This window comes from Sorex araneus, chromosome 8, assembly GCF_027595985.1.
Source record: "Sorex araneus isolate mSorAra2 chromosome 8, mSorAra2.pri, whole genome shotgun sequence".
Classification (NCBI taxonomy): Eukaryota; Metazoa; Chordata; class Mammalia; order Eulipotyphla; family Soricidae; genus Sorex; species Sorex araneus.
Window position 1 is genome coordinate 64,111,470 of NC_073309.1, and position 26,730 is coordinate 64,138,199.

Below are 26,730 nucleotides of genomic sequence, written 5' to 3' on the forward strand. Positions count from 1 at the left end.
AGAGAGGCCGAAGGCGATTCTGCTAGGAGCGCGGCCCCGCCCCGCCCCGCCCGAGCCCCCCGGGTAGCGCGCGGCCCAATTCAGGCAGGCGGTGTCGTCCAAGGGGTTCCCGTCTGGGACGCGGGGACTCCCCCGACAGTGCTCGCGGTGGGTCCGGTTCCTGCACGGCTCCCCCAGCCGTCCCGGCCCGCCGAGAGCTGCAGGGGCCCCTTGCCGCCCGCGCGGGAGGGGCGGGAGACCCCACGCGGAGGCCCCCGGGCCGGGCCCCGCCGCCCCCACGCGGGTGTCTGCCGGGGCGGGTGCAGGGACGCGACTGGTTGCATGCTGTTCGGTCGGGGAGAGACATGGGAAGGAGGCTAGGCCTCGGGGCTCGGGGTTCGAGCAGGAAACTACAAAACGGGGCTTCCTGGGAAGCGCCGTCCCGAGAACAGGAAGTGGGAGCGTGGCCGCGGGCGGGGCGAGCCGGGACGGGGCGCTGCGGGCGCCCACTCTGCGGGCGGCGTGGGTGCGGGCGGGCGGGCTGCGGCGGGGCCGTGGGTGCCCTGGCCGGGCTGGGGGCGAGCGGGGCCGGGGAGAGGCGCCTCGAGACGCCCCTTCCGCTTCCCGTCGCCCAGCCTGCGAGCGGAGACCTTGGCAGTCCTTTGCTCTCCAGGTAGGGAAATTGCTCATTGCTCTTCTCCTGTTACCAGTTTTATGTTTCTCGGGGAGGCTGTGCATGTTCTGTTCTTGGAACTTCGTGCGAGTATGAGGTGGTCATTCGGTGGTTTTATTGCCCAACATACAATTTGTTATTCTGCAATTGGTGAAATGCTCGTGGTCAACGGATGTGTGAAAATGAAGTTATGGACTGAGTATTTTTTTCTTTGCCTTACTTGAATGTGTAGTTCATTCTTTTAATTTAAATAGAAATGTTTTCGATTAATAGCTGTATTTTTCAGGATACTTTTGTGTTAACCATAGTCTGAATTTTACACTGCTGCACTGCTGGTGAAATCTTTGCATAAGTGTGAACTAGAATAAAAAGCAATATTTCCATGGCAATTTGATTTTTTTCCCCCCAGTTGCTTTATTTCAATATGATGTAACACGGCTGGAGGGGGGGGCGGGGATGGAGAGGATAGAGGGAACCAAATCTCAGCAGCTGATTTCCAGCATTCTCTTAACTCAAGGTCAGTTGCAGAATAAGGCCATATTTTTTAATTCTACCTTTGAAAATAAGTTCTCCATTTTATACAATTGAGAAATTGTTTAGCTGGTTTATGGTGAAATCTCCATTGTTTTTTTTTTCCAAAGAGTTTTGAAATAGAGAAATTGAAGTTTACTATATATATGGGCATTCTTTCAATGCCACTTAACATCTTTTAGTCGTAAACCTTCTAATTACCAACTTTAATACTGATGACATAGTATCACAAATATAAATTTACCCCTGCTTAAAACTGGAAAGTTCTATGTGTGGAAAATGTTTGTCTCAATAGAATGTCTGATCCTGACAGAATATTTACCCTATGTTCAATTTATGTCATCTGAAAGTTAGTTTCTTTGATACATCCTGCAGTCCTGCAATGAATTTTGTGGGGAGGAAATGGGGATGGTTTCAAAGAAAAACAAACCGAAGTTCTTTCCCTTGAAGGATCTTATAGAAAGAAACTGATGTGAGCAGTGGACAGGCCGGTGTAGGATTTTAGAACTGTATACAGAGGGTATGTAAAAGGAATAGCCTTGCTACATTGGAGAGGAATATCTTTCAGTAAGTCTTTCTGTATACATGAAGCCATTGTCAATGCCTCATGAATAACTCATCTCACAGGAGACAGTAGAGGATTCTTCAGCTCTGTTCAGGTGGTCATTCCAACTGCCATATCTTGAAAGGTAACCATCAGAATACGTAATTCCTTCATATACTATAAGGTTGAATGGATTTAAAAATTATAAAATGTACTCTAATTAAAAATAAATAAATTATTAAAAAAATAAAATAAAATAAAAATTATAAAATGTAGCTGTAGTTATAATTATTTTTTCATAGATTTTTTACCGTGAACTTGTCCCCTCTTAATTGTACTGGGTTAACCGCAGCCTGTAGTTGGAGTGGGGTTAGGAAGGAAGCCAGTTTCTCTGTCCTGTCATTGAGGACTGTGAAAACTGAAAACAGAATTAAGGGGCAGACGCTTATCTCTAGCCAGAGTTCTAGCTCCTTTTGATCAACAGTGAGGATTAGGAAGGCTACCATCTATCATTCCTTGGTGATCAATACTGGAATTTCTCTGCAGCCCTATTCAGATCTAATAGGTTTTTTTTTTTCCAAATGCTTCAAATTCACTATCCCATGACGTTGGAATGACGAAGAAGTTGTAATGATAGATGAAACTACAGATCTGTGAAAGTCTAGAAATTGAACACAAATTGAAGTACAGACTGATGGAGCTTTCAGCTAACCTAGGTTTAGATGTATAAGCACATTAAAAGGTCAGAATAAAATAAGTTTATTCTGCTGCATGATAAAGAGAAGGAAGAAAACAAAAATAGAGTACTAACCTTACCAAAAGGCATTCCCTTCATCATTCCACAAATGTAATTCTTAGGTCACAGAAGAGCAAGTTTTATTTCTGAAAATAACTGAAAGCCTATGGACAATGGCATTCAAAGCAATTTTTAAATATCTAGTTGACAGAAGTATCACATGAAATTCTTTTATTTTCCTTAATAGTGTCAAGAGAGCCTGTTCCTGTCAGTTAATGAAGCCATAAGGAAATTTTTTTAATTTAAAACTTTGCCACAATGAGGTAAGTACCCTTATCATTGTTGTTGTTTTTAAAATTGTGGCCAAAATATACATGAAGTAATAGTTGACAGTCATTTTTAAGAGTATATTTAGTAGTTAAATTTATTCACATTGCTGGACATCTGATCTAAAATCATTGTCTTGCAAAATGGAAACTCTTTATTAAAGACTTTCCAGTCCTCCCAGCTCCTGCCCGGGGAATGTACCATTCTACTGTTTCTATTAATTTGAGATACCTCATGTGAGTTGTTACTGTAACAATAAGACTCACAATGGAGACTTTACTTGAACAAATCAATGAACAACGGGTTGACAGTGCTACAGTGCTACCTCATATGAGTGAAATTCAAAAGTATTTGTGGTTTTGTAAGTGGCTTATTTCACAGCATAATATCCGGAGGGTTTGTCCATGTTGTTAGCACGAATTGGAATGTCCATCTTTGTAAAGGGTAAATAATATTTCTTTGTGTATGTCTGCATCTCTGTGTTGGTGAACGTTTGGGTGGCCTCTACCTTTTGCGTATTGTGAATGTTCTATTAACATGGGTGAAACACCACTGTTTTATCTGAGAAACAGTATTTCCTGCAAAGGTGGCTTTGTTTCCTTAGAAATAAAAGCTCTGCCCAAGGGCTGGGGAAAAAATCGCGCAGGGTTAAGGCACTTGCCTTGCGTTCCACTGGCCGGGTCAGTCCTTGCACGGCAGATAGTCCCCGAGCACCGCCAAAGGTCACTTCTGAGCACAGAGTGAAGAAAAGCCCCTGACCCCACCATCACATGTGCCTCTCCCCCAAAACAGAAGAAATTAAAAATAAATAATTAAATGTTCCGAATCAAGCAAAGTTTCTTTCTTAAGTCCAATGACCAAACGCTATACTTCTTGTAGGTCTCATGCACTGAAGTACGCGTCTAAATTATGGAATAAATTCAATACTGTAAAGGTGAAATGTTCCAGAATAAATGACCGTGCATAGAATATGACCAGAACAAAACTGAGAATGGGTACTCGGAGAACACTAACAAGGCAGGTGACTCACGTTAGTGTCAGGAGTGTTTTCTGACCACTTCCTTAGTGACGCAGGAGAAATCATTTCATAATCTCAGCTATTCCATCTACCAAAGGGGGTGGATGTATTTTAATTCAGTTCTTTCAGAAAACTTGAAATATTATCAATTTGAGGTATTCCATAACAGAAAGGGGAAATGATCTGATAGCTTGTTTCTACTACAAGGGCTGGAACTGGTTGGCTATACCGTTAGCATCCCTGTTACCTTGGCATTGCTCGGTACCTGGTAGCACTGTCGCACTGTCATCCCGTTGTTCATCTATTTGCCTGAGCGGGCACCAGTAATGTCTCCATTGTGAGACTTGTTGTTACTGTTTTTGGAATATCGAATATGCCACGGGAGCTTGCCAGGCTCTGCCGTGCAGGCGAGATACTCTCGGTAGCTTGCCGGGCTCTCCAAGAGGTATGGAGGAATCGAACCCGGGTCAGCTGCATGCAAGGCAAATGCCCTACCTGATGTGTTATTGTTCCAAGTCCTAGGTACCTGGTAAGCCTATGAATTGGTATGTTGACAGAAAGCATCTATCTTTGACCTTCACTTAAATGGCACGATTTAAATTGGATATCAGTGGTTTACATCTATCTATATTGTCTATTTATATAGCAGACACATATAACCTGTTATATTATCCATAGAAAAGATCGATCTCTGTAACTTTAATAACCTACCCATCATAGTTAATCTACATTATTGTCACTTAAAATTAGGTAAATTGGGATTGCTTCGATATCATTTTATATCTAAAACTTTAAATAATATCCATAAATATGAAAGCTGTTTCTCTTAGAGAAGTGGTTTTGGTATGTGATTCTATGGCTATAAACAGGTAGTTTGTGTTAAGGGAAAAAAGGACCCATAGAATATTCCAGTGATTTCTTACTGAACAGTTTTTCCATCTCTGCATTTTCCTGGGACTAAAACACCTCAAATGAAAGGCTCTAGTATCAAGGAACAGTAAGAGTACTATTTGCAGGTGTGCTTGGCTTCTCTTTGACTCATTCCTGGAACTAATTTCGTGTGACCCTCCGCTGAGTTATGAATGGTTCTCTATTTATGGACTTTCTTCTTTGGATGCATCGACTCCTTGGACCCTTCTAAGTCATGGATGTTTCTTTTAGGAATAAAGCCTTTCCTACTCCATCTAATATATGTCCACAGGATTAGTCACCACAGCTACATAAGAGCCACATTGAATTGGCAGTCCCAAGGAAAGATATAAGACTAGAGGGAATTTTTAGATAGCAGAATATGTGCCGTGTATTTTAAGTTTAGAAAGGACTAAACTGTCTTTCTCAGGGTGTTTGAAAGGTTTCATATTGGTGTTAGAATGTTGGATGCCTGTAACAAATTGTCACGTATAACTTTGTAAACCGTGATGTTTAAAGTGACGGGGGGCTGGGTGGGGGAGAGAAATCTTAAAAAAGGCTTTACATAGGCCAGGATCATAGTTAGGTCATAGAACACGGGCCTCACATCTTTGATCCGTGGTACCTTAGAGATTTTGCATATTATTCACATATTATTTCCTTTTAAATAATAGTCATCATCATCCCGTTGATTGTCGATTTTCTCGAGCGGTCTCAATAACGTGTCCATTCGTCCTAGCCCTGAGATTTTAGCAGCCTCTCTTTACTCGTCCTTCCCAACAGTGCCACATTGAAGGCTCTTTCAGGGTCAGGGGAATGAAACCCAGCATTATTACTGGTTTGGGCATATGAATACGCCACAGGGAGCTTGCCAGGCTCTCCCATGCGGGTTAAATAATAGTGATAAATCAAATCCAGTTAATTGAAAATATCTACCTAAAGAAGTATTAAGGAGATCTCTGATATCTTTTTAGAAACTTCACTGTCACTGGTCACTCTCACTGTCATCCCGTTGCTCACCGATTTGCTCCAGCGGGCACCAGTAACATCTCCATTGTGAGACTTGTTACTGTTTTTGGCATATTGAATACACCACAGGGAGCTTGCCAGGCTCTGCTGTGGACAGGATACTTTCAGTAGCTTGCCGGGCTCTCCGAGAGGACGGAGGAATCTAACCAGGGTCAGCCTCATGCAAGGCAAACGCCCTACCCACTGTACTGTTGCTCCAGAAACTTAGGAGGAAAAAAAAAAGACTTTGCTATAAAGGGGTGAAGATACAGGTCCTTAATGTCTGATAACCCTTTTATATGTTATACTCTTCTGTTTTTATGATTTATTGCCTTTGTTTTCAACATATTTAAGTCCATAGGATTTAATTTTTAATAGTAATGGTGTTTAATAACTAGCTCACAAATTTCCTGAAAATACTAACAGTTTTTTGTGGCACAAAATCCAATAAAAAAAGAAGACTTGCCTTGAACACAAGATTGTTCATTTTAAGGCAAGATATGCATAGTGGAAAGTTTTCCTGAAATGATAACTCCAGGAATTTGAGTTATCTAGCTATTATATTATGGATTTGAGGCTCTTTATATTCCTGGAGCGAGCAGACGCCATTAGGCTACACTAGCACGAGACAGGGACAAATGGAGACATTACTGGCGCCCGCTCAAGCAAATCCGTGAACCACAGGATGACAAGTGATAGCAAGTGATATTCTGGATATGACCAGCTTAAAATTCTGTATTCTCTTCTGAGATATAGGGAGGGTTGTGAGATTTTTTAGAGGGTTCCATCTTAGCCCTGGTCTGACTCAAAGTTACTTGCAAATTTGTCTAGGCTTATTGCTAAGGTGGTAGTCTTCCAGCACAGTTAAGTGCTGTCTTTATGATTCATTCTAACCAGATTTACCTGAATGGCTCACGTTTCCGGACTAGCATCAGAAAGACTAGATCTTTAATGTGACAAGTAGGGATATTCTTTCCTAGCAGCTTTCAGAGAAAAATGGCCCTGCACAGCAATAATCAGATATAATATTGCAGTAAATGTATATTCATCAATATATTTAGTGATTCTCTCAGAACTGTTGTCTCAAAGTGTAGTAAGGACAGGATTAAGCCTTCTAAATGACAGATTTAAATTGACTAGATGAATCTTTTTTGCTTCTGTTTTCTTTGTTTTTGTTTTGGGGTCCACACCCAGTGGTACACAGCGCTCACTCCTGGCTCTGCTTTCGGGGTTCACTCTGCACTCGGGGATGAATCCTGGTCAATTTTGGGCAGACTACATGGGGTGCCTGGGTTTACTGCATGCAAAGCAAGTCCTTACCCACTATACTACCTCTCTGACCCACAGAAAATCCTTTTAACCAATGCTCATAACACAGCCGATCCACACTCTGTCATCTAAATGATCCATTCAGAATACTGTTCAGTTGGTATTAAACACAGAGAAATCATCAGATGAATCAGTGACTTTATATATGCCCTTTTATTAGTTATTATGAGTCCTTTCCTGCTTTTCATATTCCTAAATAATTTTTCCTATCAAGACAAAATAATTTAAGTTTCTTCTAAGTTTAAAAAGTAATGAGAGGGGCTGGAGTGATAGCACGGTGTGTAGGGCATTTGCCTTGCACGCAGCAGACTCGGGTTCGATTCCCAGCATTTCATATGGTCCCCCGAGCACCACCAGGAGTAATTCCTGAGTGCAGAGCCAGGAGTAACCCCTGAGCATCGCCACGTGTGACCCAAAAAGAGAAAAAAAATAAGTCATGAGAGTAAGAAAAACCTTGGAAGAATAGATGAGCCTCTCAAAGGAAAACTGAGAGGAAATCAATTAGCACGAGAGGATTGCAGTCATAGGAGGTGGGAAAGTTGTCTGACATTTCTAAAATAACAATGAAAAACAGTGAATTTCCTGATTATGGGGAAAATACTAAAAGAAAAATTAAAAAAAAAAAAAAGAAAAGAAAACCTCTTCCCAGATTACCATATAGCACCTGGAAAAGATTTGTGAAGCAAAATGAACTTGTCCTTGCACTTTCTGATATTCTCTATTTTGCAGTGAAGCAAGTTCTAATTTATGACACTAAAACATTTAATGGAACAAGCTCCTCAGGGCAGTAGTGAACTGATTAAGGCAGTGTTTTGACTTAATGTTGGTTTTTTTCCTCTGCCAATTTTCTTGAAATTTGGGTTTTTCTCAGTGTAGAACCCTGGACTGAATTTCCATTCACAAGTTGGTAAGACGGTAAGGCTTTGTTGTCTCTTTGTGTAAGTCTTGGATGCTGCCTGGCGAGTTAAATAATACAGCTTCTGGTTATTATTACCTACTAAAAGTTTGGGTACATTGCACAGGGATGATATTATTTAACATATGGTGGTTTTCTCCCAAGGTAAATCAGTTCGTTCTTCAAGAGCTCCCATAGGAACAAGGAAGGTCAGTGTGTTTTAAAGCAGAGTATCTCTGAAGTATTGGAAGGGAAAAGCAGAGTGCTGGGGCATCTTTTATTCATCGAGTAACTTGGCTGCAAAACTAAAAGTAGAAAGGTGACTTGTGTGACCTATGCTTGAAGCCACAATTGCTCTCCTCACAAGATGCATTTAGGAAGTGAAGCTAATCTTCCTCTAGGTCCATAGACTAGGAAAGAAATCAACCTCAGGGATATTGACAAGGAAAAAAAAGGCAAAAAGATGAACTGTTGAACAAAGAGGTGAGCAGAGAAGGGATGCACAGCAGATACTGGGGATGGGGAGCGTGCCCAGAGATTATGGACCTTCCTGATCATCCCAGTGAAGTTATACAGTCCCTTGGAGAGGGATGAGAAATCTTGGACGGGGGCGGGGGGGGGTGATGAACAAAAAATTCATAATTTGAAGAAAGGGGAATTTTGCAGGATAACCTATGTAGGCATTGAAAAGAGAGCTCGCAAGTGCCAGCTTTGCATGAAAAGGCTGTGAGACCGCCCTCACTCCCACTGGAGAGTTCCGTGTTTCCAGGGAGAGAGACAGCGAGGCAGAGCAGCTTCCTAAGCCTCTTAACTCAGCCACTGAGGCATGTTCTGGAGCAGACTTGCTCCAGTTCCATGAGGAGCTAAGATAGGTCGTTTGAGGGAGGAAAATGTTTAGAGGTACTCTCTAGTCTGATTGGTATTTAATTTGAATGTAGTATGGATTTTTTTTTGTTTTTATAGAATTCATATTTTGTTTATCACTGTCATCCTGTTGTTCATCTATTTGCTCGAGCAGGCACAAGTAATGTCTCCATTGTGAGACTTGTTACTGTTTTTGGCATATCGCATATGCCACGGGTAGCTTGCCAGGCTCTGCTGTGCAGGCCTGATACTCTCAGTAGCTTGCCAGGCTCTCCGAGAGGGGTGGAGGAATCGAACCCGGGCCAGCCGCATGCAAGGCAATGCCCTACCTGCTGTGCTGTTGCTCCATATTTTGTTTTTAGGGGGCCATACCTAGCGATACTCAGGGTTTACTCCTGACTGCGCACTCAGGAATTACTTCTGGCAGTGCTTGGGAGACCATATGGAATGTCAGGATTGAACCCAGTTCAACCACATGCAAGGCAAATATGCCCTACCTACTATGCTATCTCTAGCACCATAATTTGGCATTATTATAGTTAAGTTTCAGGTATCTTTTACCCATTGTAAAATTTAATATAATTTAAACATGGAAAACATCCCTCACTCTATACAACCAAAAGAGGTATGAGTGCTTACTCAAAAAAACAGACACTCTTCTTGATTATAAAGATGAATGAACTACCTTCAAGATAAAATCAGTCTCAAAAATGAGCAGGGGCACCATCAGTAGCCCTAATATCTGGACATAGTCTCTGATCCCTACGGTCCTGATTCCCAAGAGCACTGAAGGTAGAGAGCAATGGGAGGAAAATTCACAGGTAAGGGGATTTTTCAGGGGACTTGGGACACAGGGAGTAGGAGTTTGTCAGTGAGCAGAGGGGAGAGCTTGCTGAGTAGAGACAACAGTGAGTAACAGCACACAGAGCCACGGGTCAGCCAGCTACCCACAGCTGCCAGCAGGTGAAAGTTCTTTTTGACTGAGCACGTGCCCATTTTTGTGTTTGACAGTGGTTTCTTAGCTATATGTCAACCAGGCCATCAGCTGAAACTGCCTCTTCTGACTCTGCTTGAATGTCTGTCTGTAGCACTGTCACACTGTCGTACATGGATTTACTCGAGTGGGCACCAGTAACGTCTCCATTGTGAGACTTGTTGTTGCTGCTTTTGGCATATCGAATACGCCATGAGTAGCTTGTCAGGCTCTCCAAGAGGGGCAGAGGAATCGAACCCAGGTCGGCCACATGTAAGGCAAACGCCCTACCCGCTGTGCTATTGCTCCAGTTTCCCATGTAAAGATACACGTTAGAGAATACCACTCTTTCTTCATAAACTATATATTATCTATTGTCCCATTGGAATGTTAAAAGGGGGCTGGAGTCTGAACACTCACCAGGCCAAACACTGGCTGGAGGGCTGGAGCAGCCCTGAGCCCTGAGGGTTATGGCAAAAAAAAAAAAAAAAGAACGAAAAAAAGCACAGTTTTTAAAAGAAAATTCATAAAATTTCAAATAATACCCTTCCAAAACTTGCCTTAATTTTTAGATATTTTACTTTTCTGGACTGGAATGCCAGCACAGCGGGTAGGGCATTTGCCTTGCATGCAGCTGACCCGGGTTCAATTCCTCCATCCCTCTCAGAGAGCCCGGCAAGCTACCAAGAGTATCCCGCCCACACAGCAGAGCCTGGCAAGCTCCCCGTGGCATATTCAATATGCCAAAAACAGTAACAACAAGTCTCACAGTGGAGACGTTACTGGTGCCCACTCAAGCAAATCAATGAACAACGGGACTACAGTACTTACTCTTCTGACATAGTGACCCAACAGAAAAAGTATATATTCACTAAGCAGAGAGATAGTGCAGTGGGCAAGGCACTTGATTTGCAGGCGGGCAGCTGACCCAGGTTTGATCCCTGGCATCCCGTATGGTCCCCGAGCCCCACCAGGAGTGATTCCTGAGCCTTTATGGAACTTGGGGGGCAGATGGGGTGCGGCTGTACAATGCTGTAAAGCATCCTGAAAGCCATTGCACATTTTACTTCAGGGAGCATGTACGAAAAGTGAACCTAGTCTCAATAAAGTTGTAAAAATTATTCCAGAAATACTAAGTATGAGTACTTATGCCCTCCAACGGTACCTTAACGATAGTCCTAACCTTTGGACACATCCTCGCAGGATTTGCCGTGACAGAGGGTGGAGGCACAGATGTGCCATCAGACCTAGTTTCCCAGACCACTGCTGTGGTTGCCTTCAGCAGGTTCCTTATGCCTAGATTTTTATCTTAAAAAGGAGGAATTTGGCTTAGAATCTGAGCTCTCTTTCAGCTTTCTGAGTTTATGTGTGTCTATAATTGGGGCCATTTTATTTATTTATTTATTTATTTATTTTTAAATTTTTTACTAGTGAATCACTGTGAGGTACAGTTACAGACTTATAAACTTCTGTGCTTGCAGTCAATCATACAATGATCGAGTACCCATCCCTCCACCAGTGCCCATTTTCCACCACCGATGGTCCCAGCATCCCTCCCACCACCCCTACTCTGTCCTCCTCCCACCCCGCCTTTGTGGCAGGACATTCCCTTTTGCTCTCTCTCTCCTTTTGGGTGTTGTGGTTTGCGATAGAGGTATGATGTGGCCATCATGTCCAGTCTGTAGTCTACTTTCAGCACGCATCTCCCATCCCGAGTGGGCTCTCCTAGCACCCTTTACTTAGTTGGGGCCATTTTAGAGATCAGGCTTTACCTCTCATGGAGTGTAGTAACTGGTGGGGTGTTCAGAGGCTTCCTGGTTAGAATCCTTTTCAGCACACAAGTTGCTTTCCTGGGCAACCTATAATAGTCAGAGAAAGGCCATTCAACTTCAGCACTCTTTGGATATTAGGTTGGAGTCCTGAAGGTTCCCAAACGTACTTGATTTGCAACCCTGTTTTAGGGGTTGGATAACTACACAGTCCCCCAGCCCCAAATCTACCTTCTTTAAGTGAACAAACAGGAAGCTTCCCTATCTTTCTGTTAGTATACCACTGAATACTAACCCTCGTAATTCTGACTTCTGCCCCACTCACCCTGAGGCAGTACTGCCCACCTTGGGAAGGAGTGGGCTTGACCATTCTTGCTGGCCATGGGGAAGGCTGTTCGATGTATGATTGGTCAGTTAGCAGCAGTTCTAACATCTGCAACTGGACTGCAATGGTATCTCCTCTTCAGTCCCGACAATCAGCATGTCTGCTCACTGCCACTGTCCCCTAGAGAACAAAATTCCCAGTAGAAAATCCTTGGTTAAAAGATACTAGAATAGCTATCAAAAACAAAGAGCGCGCTCCCTCTATGAGGAACTAATAAGTTAACATATATGCAAATGATACCATTTGGGATACCTGATTTTTCAAATAATTAAGAGAAGAGGAAGGATCTTTGTTGTGTTGATTTGGTTCTTGGCCCACACTTGCCTGTGCTCAGGCCTTATTTCTGGCTGTGCTCAGGAATGACCCCTGGCAGGGCTGGCGGACCATATGGGGTGCGGGACATCGCACCCTGGTTGGCCACTTGCAAGCCAGGCGCCCTGCCCGCAATACTGTCTCTCCGGCCCCGTTAAGAGGAGGGATTTTTATTTGCTTTGCTGTCATTTACTGTGTTCATCATAGTCAGCTATAGTTATGGATAGGAGAAGAGCAGTTAGGCAATAAACAAGCCGTCAGATCTTTTTTCGCATGGGTGATCAATAAGTATATGCAGGCATAATTTTTAAAAGAGAGAAATAAAAGCCAATCTGGACAGGATGGTTTAAAAATTGAAGACAGCATATTGGGAAGTGCCTACATTTACTTAAGGTTACTTGCCAAATAAGATGTAGATTATCCAGATTTCTTCTACCTATAGTTCGAAGACATGAATTAGATGATAGTTTTTTCTCAGTTTAAGAATAAAAACAAAGCTGAAACAGAAATCCACACAGTCAGGTAGATGGTAATGAAGGAATTATTATTTTCAGCCTATTCTGAAGTTGTTTCTAATGGACTTACATCAGAATTTCTGGGTTTTTTCTTTTTTCACTATATTGCATCATATAAAGTTCTTGCTTTTCTTACTCTTCAGTGCAAACTAGCATAACATTTTTATATAATTTTATTATTCTGTATCATTTAATAAAACTACATGAAATACTTAAACTATATTTCAAAAGATATGAATTATTTATATCTCCCCCAGCATCTTTGATACAGGTTAAATAGGGGATTAAGAGCTACCTGAAAGAAGAAATTTTATGATCAGCAGGGATATAAACTACCACATAAAAACAAAGGTAGAAGTGAAAAATCATTCTTGAATGTCTTTGATGATACATATTTAGAGTAGACTATAGTGACAAATTAATTGCTTTTTTCTAGACTAAGCTGCCAAGCAATAAGTCATCAACATCTACTTCAGAAAATCCAAACACTGAGTTTTATAAAACGCTAGTTCTACTCAGCTGTAGAAAATGAAAGCAAAGATCTTAGGATATATATTGAGACCATTGTCTGGTGATTCTTTAGCACTTTTAACTATCCATTTTATGTAAAACTGGAAATAGACCTTTTGATACATTATGAGAAGGGATTTGAGGTTTGAAGGCCTTTGAGTCAGTATTATTATTATTATTATTTCATAATAGTTTGGTTTCGTTGCCTACATTTACAAGACACGTGTTCTAGTAATAAGAGAAAACACTGTACTCGAAAGCCTTAAATTACTGTCCTTGAATAATAATCATGGTAAAGCTGAGGTTCCTTCAAAAATAATTTGCTTTATTAGTGTTTTAAGAGCGAGGCTATGATAGAGAGGAAATACAAAATTGCTTTTCTTAATAGAAAAGCAGGCTCAGAGAAAGCACAGAAGAGTATACCCTTGAAGGCTCACCAAAGGTCACTAGAGTTATGTGGCTTTTCAGTTCTGGCCTATTGAAAACGGATAGCTGCTGAGTCCTCATGAATCAGCTCTTCCTTTGCTTACACATAAGGTTAGATGTGTGCCCCCATGCCTGGCCTTCTCCATCGCCCATTCTGGTCAACTTCATGAGATGTTAAAGACACTGTTTGGCATCTCTCTGCCCTTGCCTAACTATATAGAAAAAATAAACTGTTTCTGGAGTTATAAAATGCCTTTCCCAATCTGAAACAAGATGATGGGAATGTGATTTTTTACTTTTCTTCAGCCCCTGCCCAGTCTCCTATTTGGAAAGAAAGAAAAGAAGGAAGGAAGGGAGGGAGGGAGGGAGGGAGGGAGGGAGGGAGGGAGGGAGGGAGGGAGGGAGGGAGGGAGAAGGAAGGGAAGGGCTGATCATGTATAATTTGGTAGGTCAAGTGAGGTTTCATTTGGAATCAAATCTGTTAACAGGAAGTTTAGACTATGGTTTTAGGATTGGCCTGGCTGCAGATGCCCAACTTCAAGAGAAGGTATGATCTATAAGTGGATCAACATGGAAAGTATCATGTTAAGTGAAATGAGTCAGAAAGAGAGAGATAGACATAGAGGAATTGCACGAATCTGTGGAATATAAAACAACAGAATGGGAGACTAACACCCAAGAATAGTAGAAGTAAGTACCAGATTTGCTCCATGACTTGGAAGCCGGCCTCACATGCTGAGGGGAAAAGACAGTTCAGATAGAGAAGGGAACACCAAGTCTAAGTGAAGTGTGGTTTGAAGACCCGCTTGGGAAGGGTGAGGCGTGCTGAAAGCAGACTACAGATTGAACACGATGGCCACCCAATACCTCCATTGCAAACCACAACACCCAAAAGGAGAGAGAGAACAAAAGGGAGTGCCCTGCCACAGAGGCGGGTGGGGTAGGGGGATGGGATGGGGGGTGGAAGGGATACTGGGGTCATCAGTGGAGGAGAATAGGCACTGGTGGAGGGATGGGTACTTGAGCATTGTATGATGGAAACACAAGCACGAAAATATGTAAATCTGTGTCTGTACCCTCACGGTGATTCAGTGATTTGTTAATAAAATAATAAATAAAAGAGAAGTATGATCAAGGGCTGTGACATGCAGGCCACTTTATACAGGCCACACGGGTTACTGTTCCCCAAGATGGAGAAAAACAGACCAGAATCAGCGCTGTGTCGTGGACAGTGACAGTGGCCCATACAGGTAGCATGCCGTAGCCTGAGTCAGCTTCATCCTGCTTGTAAGAAGTCTTCTGCCTTTATTAAATTTTTCTCCATTAAGGAATAGATGAAAGTATGTTGTGTAGCTTAGGAAGAGAAATTGTATTTAAAAAAAGGAAGATAAACTGCTAATTAATTATAGCCATCAATAATCTTATTTTGTCTGTTTTAAAGAGATCTACTTCCAAACAGTATATTTTGACATTCTTTTTTTGGCTTTGTTCTTGTTTTTCTTTTATTGTTTGGTTTTTGGGGCACACCCAGTGGTGCTCAGGGCTTACTCCTGGCTCTGTGCTCAGGGCTCACTCCTAGTAGAGTTCGGGGCACCATATCATGCCAGCTCAAATCCAGATTGGCCATGTGCAAAGTAAACATCCTACCACTGTAAACTATTGCTCTGGTCCCATATTTTGACATTCTTTTAGAATTTCATTTACCTTTAGTTTCTAGCATTATAGAATGTCATGCTCCAGCTTCACACCTTTCTGTATAGAATCTGCCATGCCTACTGCCACGGTTTCAGTGACATCCAGTGCCTGCCACCTCTCCCCCGAGACTGGGAGTTAAGATTATTGTTTTGTTTTTGTCAGTTCATTTGCTTTGGTTTTGTGTGTGTGTGTGTGTGTGTGTGTGTGTGTATCACTGTCACTTTCATCCCGTTGTTCATCGATTTGCTCAAGTGGGCCCAGTCACGTTTCCATTCATCCCAGCCCTGAGATTTTAGCAGCCTCTCTTTACTCGTCCTTCCCAATGGTGCCTCATTGGAGGCTCTTTCAGGGTCAGGGGAATGAGACCCATCATTGTTACTGTTTTGGGCATATGGAATACACCATGGGGAGCTTGCCAGGCTCTGCCATGCAGACAGAAAACTCTCGGTAGCTTTCCGGGTTCTCCAAGAGGGAGAACTAGATGATAAGAGGTCGCTTTCAGGAGCTTTGTTTTATAGGCTCTGAATCTTGGCCATTGATGGGATTGCACAGCGCTTGGGGGGCGGGAGGAGGGTGCAGTTTGTGGGTGTGGCTGCCAAGCTACTGGAAAATGGGGGGTCTGGGTGGAGGAGGCCCAGTCCCGAACCAAGCAGACTTGGAGATCTCAGCCCTGAGTCCCATACATCTGTGTTCCTCTGCCGGTTCCTTCATGTGTAAGGCTTGTCCAAGCATGTGGAGAGAGGCCTTGAGCATGGCTGTGGCTAGGCTCAGGAGGTCTTCGGCTGTGGGAGCTCTGCTCAGGGCAGGGAGGCACACTCAACCCGCCCCTCCGAGGGGCCCTGGTGAAGACAGCCAGGCACGGGTGCAGGAGACTCTGCATATATATATATATGTATATATACATACACACACATATACGTATACATATATATGTATATGTATATATATACATATATATATGTGGGGGAGGTGTATCACACCCCTGGCAATGCTCAGGGCCTCTCCTGGCTCTGCACTCAGGAATCACTACTGGTGGTGCTCAGGGGACCATATGGGACGTTGGGGATCAAACCGGGGTCTGCTGCATGCAAGGCGCATAACCAGCCCACTGTACTATCCCTCTGACCCTGGGTTACAATAAGCAGGAGTGAATCCTTCTGGCAATTGTCTTTACTTCCTGAAATGTTTCTCTTAGCATGGCCACCTCAGGTTCCATCATCTTATTCAAATGACACAATTTCACCTTTTTAAATTGTAAAATCATGTTCTGCTGAGTCTACATGAGAGCGTCTTCATCCAGTTGTCTAAAATGGTTTCATACTTGGCTCTTGTAAATAATGTTGCAATAATCACGGGTAGGCTGCTGTCTTTTAGAATTAGTGCGTTTATGTTCTTTAAATATATGCCTAGGAGTGGTTTCATTGGGTCTTGTGATCTTCCTCCCTCCCTCCCTCCCTTCCTCCCTCCTTTCCTTCCTTCCTTCCTTTCTTCCCTCACCTCCCTCCTTCCCTATCCCTCCCTTCCTTCCTTCCTCCCTCCCTTCCTTCCTTCCTTCCTCCCTTCCTTCCTTCCTTCCTTCCTTCCTTCCTTCCTTCCTTCCTTCCTTCCTTCCTTCCTTCCTTCCCTCACCTCCCTCCCTCCCTCCCTTCTTCCCTCTCTTCCTTCCTTCCTTCCTTCCTTCCTTCCTTCCTTCCTTCCTTCCTTCCTTCCTTCCTTCCTTCCTTCCTTCCTTCCTTTCTTCCCTCTTTCCTTCCTTTCTTTAATTTTTTGTCTACTCCCAACAGTACTCAGGAGTTACTATGGGCTCTGCACGAAGAAATTACTCCTAGCAGTAGTACATAGGGGATCATTTGGGATGCCAGGGATTGAACTCAGGTCAGCTGCATGCAAAGCAAACTCCCTATCCACTGTACTATCTCTCAAACCCCCACTTTAATTTTTTAAAGGAACCTCCATATTGGTTTTGCAGCAGAGGTTTATTCTACTTTACATTCCCACCAAAGTGTACCAGGATTACCTTTTTCCTCATATTCTCGGCAACATTTGTTGTTCTCAATATTTTTGATAAAGGTAATTTTCACCTCACTGTAGTTAGGATTTACATTTTCCTAAGTATTAGGGATCACTCCTGGCAGGTTCCAGGCACCTTCTATGGTATCCGGAATTGAACCTGGGGTGGCCGCATGCTAGGCAAGCTCATCAGTCTCTGTGCTATCTCTCAAGCCGTAGAGAATGCTTAAATTCTTAGATTTTATTTCTGTTCCAATTCCAGGTTCTGCCACATCTGCAAACTTCCCGGAAGGGTGATGGGGATCCGAGTGCTTCGTTTCTCACTGGTAATTGTCCTGGTGTTGCTCCTGGTGGCTGGAGCTTTGACCACTTTGCTCCCGAATATCAAAGAGGACAAGATGATCACTTTGCGGAGGGAGATCAAGTCCCAGAGCAAGTCTGACGAGGACTCCTTCACTCTCGTCATGCAGACTTACAACAGGACTGATCTCCTGTTGAGACTCTTAAACCATTACCAGGCTGTACCACAGCTGCACAAAGTGATTGTCGTGTGGAACAACATTGGGGAGAAGGGGCCAGATGAATTATGGAATTCTCTCGGGCCTCACCCCGTTCCTGTGATCTTCAAACTACAGACAGTCAACAGGATGAGAAATAGACTCCAGGCCTTCCCAGAACTGGAGACAAAGGGTGAGTTGCCAGCTGTGTTTTCACTGTGACAGGAGGGCGACTCATCAAAGCTGCCGGGGTCCCAGGTGCTACGGGGTCCTGGCCTTCAACCTGCCATCATTGACTGAAAAAAATAGGAAAATTTATTGATATAAAGCCCTTTGAAAACCATAAGGTGGTTTCCAAAAGGTCAAGAAGTGGTGAGGGCTGGTGGGCAGAGGGTTATAAGCATCTTTTAACAACATTGGGGAGATTAATATTGTGAAATAATTTCTATCATAATGACATATTACAGCCTAGAAGTCTGAAAATGCCATTTATCTTATGGTCGATGTATTTTTTTGTAACCCCTTTTTCAGATATACATAGGTTTTACGAAGGTTTTATTGGCTTGAAAGAATCACAGTGTTTTTTATAGCTTCACTAACTACGATAAATAACTATATATTCACTAGCTTCAAAGCGATGGATGATTATCCGTCATAAATTCCCTCTCAAACAGTTGTCGTAACAGTTACATTTCAAATGACGTTTTCCAACCAGGTGGATCTCTCTAGCACTCCATCTCTTATTTATTAATTTGCTCTAAACTTGCATCCATTGTATCTTTACCAGTTTTGTTTTCACTTCAAAATTGCTCTATTAAAATATTTTTTCTTTCATTTCAGCGGTATTAATGGTAGATGACGACACATTGATCAGCGCCCAAGACATTGCTTTTGCTTTCTCCGTGTGGCAGGTACTGTTGCTTATCCTTTATGAATTATTTTATATAAATTTTTACTCTGTGTTTAGTGAGGATAGCTTAATTTTGTGTGGGATTCAGATAAAGCAATATAGGAAGTATCTAAAAATTCAATAAATGTGTCATATGTTATCAGGTTACCATGTAGGTATGCCCAGTTAAGTACATAATATGTGCTCATTGAAGCCAGCCAGAAAGGTATCTTTATCCATGTTTGACTTGTTTACTATGCTGGAAAGAAGAGTTAGAGTTCCTTTCCAAAGTAATTTTACATAGCAAAGATTAGGATCCACAGATAATCCTTTATGAAACTATAAACATGTGTCTCAAATGGAAAGTATATTTCTGTATTAACGTTTATATAACTTTCCTGAAAAGAAAGCCCATCTCGTTGGGCCAGAGAGATGGTACAGCAGGGAGAGCGCCTCCCTTGTATGTGGCTGATCAGAGTTTGCTCCCTGGCATTGCGTATGTTCCCTGGAGCTTACCAGGAGGGAACCCTGGGTGCAGAACCAGCAGAAAGCCCTGAGCACTGCCGTCACTCAAGGGGAAAGAGCATCTTTTTTATCCATGAAATTTAAGACTAATTCTGAGACCATTGGTTAGTGTGATTGCCATTAATAATCTGCCTATCCACGGATGATTTTGGTAAAGAAAACGTGGTATATTCGCACAGCATCTATCATTGTGGAAGTTTAAATTTTTTATCTCCTAAATCGTAGATGAGATAAACAGGCATACACTGTCCTATAAAATAGCTCTCTTCTACTGAATATGTATTAATAGTAGCCGAATTTTACAAGTTGCTGTACAGTTACCAGAAACCAGAACAGCATACAAATATTCTGAAACCCTGTCAAGTAATTAAACACTGTGAGCAAATAAAGGGTCTAATTTGCACGGTAGTAACTTTTCTTAATTAGCTACTTGGGATATAACGCCCTCAGATGTTAATGGGAAAAGGTCACCAGAGTCTGCAGATATCAGCATTCACATTCAAAAACTTTTTTGAACTTTATGCCTAGTAGACAGATCAACAAAATTTTTTTCGTACCAGCAGTTTTTCCAGCTCTGTTAATAAAGGCTTCTGGGCAAGAAAGTTCTAATTTAATGAATACTCCAGCTGTGAGATTTCATGTGCAGGTTAAAAAAAAAATCAATTTGGCTCAGATGTCAGGAGGGAGAAAGCTTTGAGTAAAGAGCACAATGAGTACACTGTAATTAAAGATGGATAAACATGAATTTGCTTTATTTGTAAAAATATTTTTAAAAAATAGTTTCAATCTGCTATTCAAGACAATTTTTTTTTCTTTTTGGGTCACAACTGACAATGCACAGGGGTCACTCCTGGCTCTGCACTCAGGAATTACCCCTGGTGGTGCTCAGGGGACCATATGGGATTCCGGGAATCGAACCTGGGTCGGCCGCGTGCAAGGCAAATGCCCTACCCGCTGTGTTATCTCTCCAGCCCCTGTTCAGGACAATGTGATTTCTTACATTCCCAGCAGTTTCCTGCATAGTGTGATGATTTGTGGTATACATATAAGATTAGACAGGTTTATTTTTTTGTTTTGGGGGGGAGCTAAACTAGTGACGTTCAGAGTTGACTCCTAACTGCGCTCAGGGATCACGCCTAACAAAGCTCTGGGGACTGTATTGGGTGTAGGGGATCTAACCTGGGTCGGCCACACTAAAGGCAAATGTCTGACCTGTTGTACTCTTGCTACCACACCCAAGGCTAGGCATTTATTTGTCTCTTTGTACTTATATCTGATTTCTTCTCATACTTTCCCTTTTCTCTCTCTTGCCATCTGTGAAATGTTTTTTCCTCCTAGATTTAGTAAATACTTCTCTGACGTCTCTCAGCCATTATTCCCCATCCCTTCCCTTTCTCCGAAGAGCATCTGCCATCCTTTCGTTAGTGCCTCTCCATTTACCCAGCTTTTTGCAAGTTTCATACAACTTAGTAGTTCCTTATTTTTATATCTGCATCATACCCTCTCAATACTGAGTTCTTGGAAATGGGATTTTGACACAACCTGTTTAGGGATATGTGTGACATGTTATTCATAGGTTAGTATCTGGTCTGTAAATGATTGTAATTCAAATTTGTGTGCTAGTGATCTAAACCTTTTAACCAGTCTAACCAGAAAATTAATTTTCTTTTATTAACTTGTTGCATTTTGTTTGCTGATTTCTGTTACATTTTCACTTGACCTAATATTATTAAGAATTTTGCTACTCAACTTTCTTCAGAGATGGTTTTATTCTATTATTTTATTACTGTTATAATTAAGGTAAGGTGTTTACCATAATGTTAATGTTTATGGTCTTTTTATAGTTATTGCATCTCACTACCACCAAAGAACCCAAGACCATCCATCAATATCCTTATGTTTCTTCTAGTTTCCCTCTTGATCCCCTGCTCCATCTCTCACCTGCGTGATAACCTGGTATCACTCACTGTCATCCCATTGTTCATCGATTTGCTCAAGCGCGCCAGTAACGTCTCCATTCGTCCTAGCCCTGAGATTTTAGCAGCATCTCTCTACTTGTCCTTCCCAATGGTGCTGCATTGGAGGCTCTTTCAGGGTCAGGGGAATGAGACCCATCATTTTTACTGTTATTGGTATATCAAATATGCCACAGGGAGCTTGCCAGGCCCTGCCATGCGGGCAGGATACTCTCGGTAGCTTGTCAGGTTCTCCAAGAAGGAGAACTAAACAATAAGAGGTCGAGCAACCACTAATGCAGCCGTACACTTCCAGGAACTTTGTTTTATAGTCTCTGGATCTTGGCCGTTAATGGGATTACACAGCGCCAGGGGCAGTTTGTAGTTGTGACTGCCTAGCTCCTAGAAAATGAGGGATCTGGGTAGAGGAGGCCCAGTCTCAATACGAGCAGGCTTTGAGATCTTAGTTCTGGGTCCCGCACACCTGGGTTCCTCTGCCGGTTCCTTCATGCATGAGGCTGGTTTATAAAAGGAAATACTCATAGCTGAAATGATAGTCTAGGGGTTAAGGTACTTGCCTTGCAGATAGCCAATTCCAGCACGATCCCCAGCACGACGTGCTCGCAGAGCAATGCAGGGAGGGACCCCAGAGCACAGATGCAGGAGTAGCCCCCAAGTACTGCTGGGCATGACCCAATACCACCCCCGCCCCAATTTTTAAAAATAAATTAAAGCAAATACTCAAGCGGAAAGCATAATATATAACATTGTTTAAATGAGACATCCTCTAACGCCTGTGAGAATCCAGAGGACAAGAAAGTAAATGTACGTCAGAGGATGTGGAAGGAAGGGAAGCCTTGTGCTTCGTTGGCAGGAATGTATGGAAACTAGAGCAGTCATTGTGGAAAGCAGTTTGGAGATCCTAAAATAATTAAAAATAAAAACATTGTGTGATCTACTTATCCCACTTTTGAATGTTTGCTGTATCACTGTCATGCTGTTGTTCATCAATTTATTTGAGTGGGCACCAGTAACGTCTCCATTCATCCCAGCCCTGAGATTTTAGCAGTCTCTCCTTACTCGTCTTTCCCAATGATTGGAGGCTCTTTCAGGGTCAGGGGAATGAGACCTGTTATTATTACTGTATTTGGCATATCGAATACACCATGAGGAGCTTGCCAGGCTCTTCCATGCGAGTGGGATACTCTCGGTAGCTTACTGGGCTCTCCAAGAGGTGCGCATATATAATATATATATTTAGTAGCCAAAAGGTAAAAATAAACTAATTGCCCTAAATAAAGAAACTTAATAAAGAAAATGTGGTAGATGTACTGAGGGGATAGTTCAGAAGGATAGAACACATTCCGTGTGTGTGTGTGTGTGTGTGTGTGTGTGTGTGTGTATGTGTGTCCCAAGTGGGATCCCTACATACATGGTTCCCAATAGCCTTCAAAACCCCCAAGAGGTCACCATAGCCATAGCAGCACTTTATTGTGAGACACCAGCACAGAAGCATTTCCCGTACACTCACCATGGGGAGAGCCCTGAAGGCACTCCAGTATGGCTGGGGAGGAAGGAAATGATGGAGTCATTTGCAACTGCACTGATGGAACTTGGAGCAGCCCATCTGCTTCGTGAGAACAAACCAGGCTGACAAAGATTTCACTCGTGTATAGAGAAAGCAGACAAATGGATGAACTAAACAAAAGTAGCCCTCAAAACTATCAGACAAATTAGTAGTTTCCATAAGGGAAGACGGGAAGGAGAGGTGGGCAGATCAGTAAGAGAGAGGGTTGATAGGATGGACTTGGACCTTTGGTGGTCCCAGGCTCTGTTTCAGCTCTGTGCTTGGGGTTCACTCCCAGTGGTCCTCAGGGGACTGTGCAGGGCCAGAAATTAATGCAGGCTTCTTGCATGCAAAGCATGTGCTCAATCTATTGAACTATTTCTCTGGCCCTTTACCAGCGGAATTAATTTAGTATATACTTGTGTTAGTAAATTTAGTATAGACTTTAACTATAAAACAAAGCTCCCGGGTCTTGGGCTGGAGCGACAGCACAGCGGGGAGGGCGTTTGCCTTGCACGCGGCCAACCCGGGTTCGAATCCCAGCATCCCATATGGTCCCCTGAGCACCGCCAGGAGTAATTCCTGAGTGTAGAACCAGGAGTAACCCCTGTGCATCACTGGGTGTGACCCAAAAAGCAAAAAAAAAAAAAAAGCTCCCGGGTCTTATAACCTAGTTCTCCCTCTCAGAGAGCCCAGCAAGCTATTGAGAGTATCCTGCCCACATGGCAGAGCCTGGCAAGCTTCACGTGGCATATTCGATATGCCAAAAATAGTAACAATGCTGGGTCTTATTCCCCTGACCCTGAAAGAGCCTCCAGTGTGGCACTGTTGGGAAGGACAAGTAAAGAGAGGCTGCTAAAATCTCAGGGCTAGGACTAATGGAGATGTTACTAGCACCCGCTCGAGCAAATCGATGAACTACAAGATGACTGTGACACAGTAACACAGTGATACTTGTGTTGGCTTTTAATGATATATACCTGAAATACGATATAATGCAGTGTTAACTTTAATTAAAATGTGAAAAATCAACCGATGGCATTCAAGAATATTGGAATCAATAAATAAAAACAGAAATATCATGTATAATTCTATACATCATATACATTATAAAATATTTTAATATATACCATAAACTATAAGTAATTATGTACTTAGATGATTAAAATAATTTTTCGAAAATAGTCATATGTTTTTAGCTCCTGTGATAAATAACATTTACACACTTCTTTTCTTACTTTAATCTTTGACATGAAGACTAGCTTTTATAGCTTTCAAATAATCTTAAATTAGGAGAGCACTCATAAGGCTAAAAGTTATGTTTTGGGAGAGTGTCGAGTTGTGATGGAACTTGACCTATAAGCTTATGAGGACAGTTTATTTATGAGGTTGCCTGGAATTAGATGGAATCGAGATGTAGAAAATAGGAATAGAATTAAGTTGACCAGTTAGTTCAAGTTGCTCTTTCCATGTGTCTGCTATAAAGAAGTGCCGCCTTTAATTGTTGTTTTTTTCCCCCCAGCAATTTCCTGACCAAATTGTAGGATTTGTGCCTAGAAAGCATGTCTCTACCTCATCAGGCATCTACAGTTATGGAGGCTTTGAACTGCAAACTCCTGGACTTGGGAATGGTGACCAGTACTCTATGGTGCTGATTGGAGCTTCGTTCTTCAGCAGCAGATACCTTGAGCTCTTCGAGAGGCAACCTGCAGCCGTCCACGCTTTAATAGATGAGACACAAAACTGTGATGACATCGCCATGAATTTCATTGTTGCCAAGCACATTGGGAAAACTTCTGGGGTATTTGTGAAGCCTGTAAACATGGGCAATTTGGAAAAAGAAACCAACGGTGGCTATTCTGGAATGTGGCATCGCGCGGAGCATTTTCTGCAGCGGTCTTACTGTATAAATAAGCTTGCTAATATCTATGCTGGCATGCCCCTGAAATACTCTAACATTATGATTTCTCAGTTTGGTTTTCCATATGCCAACCACAAAAGTAAAATGTGAAAGTAAAAGAAAAGAAACAAGCAAAAAAAGAAACACAAACCGTCAAAACTGCTTAGAATTTGAGTAGCTACTCCATGCACGGGGTGTCTGGTATTTTGCGTTTTTCAAGTGGCATCATGAACTTCCATCTTCTCCTGAAGTCTCTACAAAGAAAAAATCTGCAGCACTTCTTGGATGTAATACTCACCATTAATTTAAAAAACTGGATGCTGGCATTAACTGGGAAGGTCTTCTAGTGAGGAGTTTCATCCATAGACAAAACACCTCAATCAGCAATTTTCTTGTTTACATTCTAAGATGAGACTATTGTACAAGTTCTTCAATTCCCGGCATTTGCCTTAAGGATCTATAGCAAGCTGTTCCCAGAACTAGAAACTCCAGAGAGGCATTTCCCTGCGTTTTCTTTAAAGGATGATCTTATTTTAAGCCTGAAATGCATCATAAAGCAAAAGCCTCTGGTTTAGTGAAAAGTGGTCTGAGAAGAGAAGAGTGTCAATCCCATATAAAACAATCATGCAGTTTATGGCTACCGGTACTTCCCTTTGATCTTTCCACCCAGCCCTTCTCAAGACTGACTCAGCCCAGCATGGTATTGATGCTTCCATCTGTGCTTTTATTTTCACTGATAAATCTGTTGTGACTGGGAGGATTTTTAGTAACTGAAAGATGTCTAGTTGTTTGCTTGGTTTTTGTGGACGTTTATTGCATGGGTCTAAAATATTGAGCCTCTGTTTCTTATGTGCAGCTTATGCACAGGAAAGGGTAAATGTGTTCCCTAGATTCAGAGAGTACGTTTCGTCACTGAACCTGAAATGAGGTTGTACATTAATTGTTATATTTTACCTAAGGTATGCATTGTTTTACAGATATATAAATATCTTCTGAAAGAATGATTACATAGAAATCATCAGAAGTGTCAATAAACTCTGAGTCAGAAGATCTTTATTTTTAGAACTTAGGTTCTCACAGATGAGTTGTGTGTGTAATGTAACACACAATTTATATATAATGAGTTGTGTGTAATATATATGTTGTTTTTAAGCTCCAAGACACTATTCTCCATGATGAATCTTTGGTACGTAAATACGGAAAAATTCACAGCTAAGTCATAGCAAAAAAGTTCTATAGGAAGGTTAGTATCAGTTCATCATTATTTCCCATGCTATGTAGTAAAGTTGTAGCTGTGTTCCATACAGTGTCTGTGTTTGTTTTTTATCCATAGTTGGTACAAGGAATATCTAATTAGACCTCTTGCCACTACATTTTCCTCCTCCACCACAACCACCTCCTATTCTTTCTCCTATAATACCCTTATAGCACTGTCATAGCCCTGTCACCCGTTGTTCATCTATTTGCTCAAGCGGGCACTAGTAATGTCTCCATTGTGAGACTTGTTACTGCTTTTGGCATATCGAATACACCATGGGGAGCTTGCCAGGCTTATTCTCAAAATTTCAAAGCTGTGAAAACACTAAACTAATTCATGTTTATGTTCCAACAATGAAGTTTCTGTGCAATTAGTTCAGTATATGCTATTCCTTTCCATTAGGGTGTGTATGCCTCTTAATGGAGTTAGATAAACCAATAAAATAAAACTTGAAATCTCACTAAAAACCCATAATGTTCATTTGCTTGGTCTAACCTATATAGTGGAATTTTTCTGGTAGATGAGTAAAATCAACTTTACCATCTAAGTTTTCTCTGTCAATAAAGACTTTTTTTGTGTGGTATTTTTTAAAATTCCTATTCTAATATTTGCTCACAAGAAGAGACATTAGCTGTAGTCTCTGTAGAAAAGTTTTCCAGTGGGAAAGTGTTCCCAAATTTTATTTTTTATTTTTTGTTCTTAAAACTGTTATATGCATCAAATAAGTTAAT

General features: G+C 42.0%; 1 protein-coding gene across 1 annotated transcript; it reads left to right on the forward strand.

Annotated features, from left to right (window-relative positions):
• Window positions 1-512: 512 nt before the first annotated feature.
• EXTL2 (exostosin like glycosyltransferase 2) lies at window positions 513-26,048 on the forward strand. Its single transcript, XM_004614658.3, has 5 exons — window positions 513-652; window positions 2,711-2,786; window positions 17,671-18,098; window positions 18,746-18,816; window positions 24,364-26,048. Exons 2-5 carry the CDS (start codon window positions 2,782-2,784, stop codon window positions 24,850-24,852), a joined length of 993 nt encoding a protein of 330 aa, XP_004614715.2. The 5' UTR covers window positions 513-652; window positions 2,711-2,781; the 3' UTR covers window positions 24,853-26,048.
• Window positions 26,049-26,730: the final 682 nt, after the last annotated feature.